We start from the raw sequence: 2,771 nt of genomic DNA, 5'->3' as shown, positions 1-2,771 counted from the left end.
AAGAAGTATCAAGATTCCAAGAACGAACGGGAACTTGTCCTTTTGATACCTGCCTTTTGGGTGTTTGTTCCTATCAAGTTTAGGATTTTAGGCACTGTATTAGCACTGATGATACACCCACACCCATCTTTATACTATAAAACACTATTCCTGTTGGCCAGATTATTGGCCAGTGGTGGACCTAAACTAGACCACAGTCTGGGAATTTAGAACCTAGATAGCCTTTTTTGTGTGATAAGAACTATTTGTACCAGTAAAGCTGAAGGGTAGCCAGACCACACATTCTGGACTAGGGAAGAAGAGATAAGACACAAGAGTATTGATGACTCTAACATCCCAGGGGTCAGTCCCCTTTTGTCTGCATTCAGATTCTGATAACTTTTCCCAATGCTGTATCTTTAAAATAATCCTCCTCTTCCATTTCTGACTGCCAGTCTTTTGGGTTGGTGTTACTTGCAAGAAAAGAATCCTAAACAGCACAGCTGTGGTTGCCAAACTGTGGGCTTATGTGCCAGGGGGCATCATGAGTAATTTGGGATATTTAAAATTTTTGAGGAAAACCAGTGCTGTTTGTTTGATACCACACGATCACTATTTGGTTTGAACCTAACTACTTAATAAATGAAATAGGTATTTCTTTTGGCTAAGGGTACTGTGAAAAAATTACCAAGACACTAAGTAGCGGCTGGGAACTAAGAAAACCTGGGAATCTCTGTAATACAGTCATTGCGCATTTCTAGCTACTCTAGTTAGAAATGCTAGATCTGAGCTATTTCTAGTTACTCTCTTCTCTCATTTTATCAAGTTGCTCTAATGCTTTCCACATGTTTCTTTCTGCACACTGTATGATCTCTGTAGGTGAAGAATGTTTGCTGGCCACTGAGGAGGGGAAGACAAAGCAGACTGAAGAAACTCTCAGGAGGATGTCTGAGGGACTGATGAGAAGTACTTAAGTTCAGGGTGACTACCTGACCACTGAGGGAGGAGACCAGATGAGCCCAGTGGGTCGGTGTGGTAGATCCAGGAGCAGGGAGTATGATGCTCCTGTTAGAGCGCGTACATTTTGGTTAGGGAGTTTATCCTGTGTCCACCCGGCAGGTGGTGAGCAAATCTAACTGGAAGTTTGTGTTTACGGTTATTTAAAAAGCAAAAATCTAATCATGTTGAATTCTAGGTTTGTAGCAGATTCATATGAAAGAGTTTAAAGGAAATATCAAGTAAATAACATGTTGACATATTTTGTGATCTCATTGGGAAAAAACTAATATGAAGCCCATTTTCAAAACTGCAATTTACAAATCAGAAGATTAAACCTTCCTAAAATTTCTTTTATGAAGAACATACCACTTAAAAAATGTAGCACAGCTTTATTTTAGCAAAATCACTGACAAAACAATAAAAAGCCCAAACCAAAATGACATTTTTAATTACAATGTGAGCTGAAGCATTATATTTCTTTATGAAATCAATTTAAAAAGAGACCCTTCTGAAGTCACCCATACGAGCTCTGGAGGCGTAGTGCCTAATGCATCTGACTGCTAATCAGAAGGATGGCAGTTCAAACCCACCAGCTGCTCTGCAGAAGGAAGACAGAGCAATCTCCTAATCCACTTTTAAGTCTTTCCCCACCAGCATGGCTGTCACGGGATGCATACTGGCTCTGTGTTGCTGGTAGGCACAGACAGCTAGATCATGGGATTTGTCAAAGGCAGCAAGATCCCTTTGAAAGAAAAAAAGAATAACAGTCAACATCTCAGATTAAATTAATGGAATAAGGGCAGACGTGACAGCCAACTATTTAACAAAAGTGCCGATTCAGGAATAAGAGGAGAACAGACTTTCTAGAGCATTGTGCTTGAGCCCCAGGGGAGAGGGAATGAAGCCTGGTGCAGAAGAAGGGTGGCCTACCCCAAGAGATGGACAGTTCATTCAGAGTTCAATATGCGCAGCATCAGTGACCCTCATCTACCCTTGGTGGGCGGGGAGGGCACGGCTGAACGTAAAGAAAATAAAAGCACAAATCCGCAGTGTGGGATGAAAGCAAAAGCACTCTGAGACCTGGGCTCTCCAGTGCCCAGCCACATGTGGCTGTTTAATTATGTAAAATCAAATTAAATTAAAAATTAATTTCCTTAGTCATACGAGCCACATCTCGAGTGCTCAGTGCCCCAAGTGGCCAGTGGCTACCCCATGGGTCTGTGCACACAGAGAACGCTCTCATCACTCCTGCAAGTTCTGCTGGACAGTGCTATTTCACACAGACCCTGAGACCCGCTAGGCACACTGGTCTCATCTCCTAAATAACCACTGGAGTTCACCTGGGAATATTCTGGAAGACTGGCTTCCTAGTATCATTCATGCTTTATTAACTCTTTATATAATACTTCTAAAGAAGCTAATAAAACTACCTCAAATTTTAAATATTTGGAAACATTAACCCCTATTCCACAATTACATCTACAAGCTTTTAACAAGGTGAAAAATACTAACTATACAGACATTTTACAAAAATTTTAAAAACAATAAAAATTTGTTTAGGACTTTTCTTTCCCATTCCTTATCTAAATTCAATGCACAGAGCTTGACTGGGTTCTTACTTAAACAAGGGTCGTGTAAACTTCATTCTTCCTTGCTCAGTTGCCATTTTCAAAGCCAGTGGAATTGCTTCCTCCCACTTCGACTGAATGCAGAGCCGTAACCATCTGAAAGGAGGATTTTTAAGGGAGAGGGGGCAGTAAGTGAGGAGGAAGGGGCAGGATATGACAGGTATG

At 41.1% G+C, this 2,771-nt stretch overlaps 1 protein-coding gene across 1 annotated transcript in view; it reads right to left on the bottom strand.

Moving 5' to 3' along the window:
• Nucleotides 1–1,602: 1,602 nt before the first annotated feature.
• The window catches only part of LTA4H (leukotriene A4 hydrolase), a 31,241-nt gene continuing 30,072 nt past the window's right edge, over nt 1,603–2,771 (bottom strand). The window contains exons 17-18 of the mRNA XM_042782174.1: nt 2,598–2,702; nt 1,603–1,720 (exon numbers count right to left, since the gene is read on the bottom strand). Of these exons, the coding sequence (XP_042638108.1) occupies nt 1,603–1,720; nt 2,598–2,702 (223 nt within the window). The remainder of the gene's footprint in view (nt 1,721–2,597; nt 2,703–2,771) is intronic.

The sequence above is a fragment of the Orycteropus afer genome, unplaced genomic scaffold, assembly GCF_000298275.1.
Source record: "Orycteropus afer afer isolate SDZICR_OR568_19922 unplaced genomic scaffold, OryAfe1.0 scaffold00253, whole genome shotgun sequence".
Taxonomy (NCBI): domain Eukaryota; kingdom Metazoa; phylum Chordata; class Mammalia; order Tubulidentata; family Orycteropodidae; genus Orycteropus; species Orycteropus afer.
Note: the sequence above shows the minus strand (reverse complement) of the source record. Positions and strands in the feature narration are given on the sequence as shown.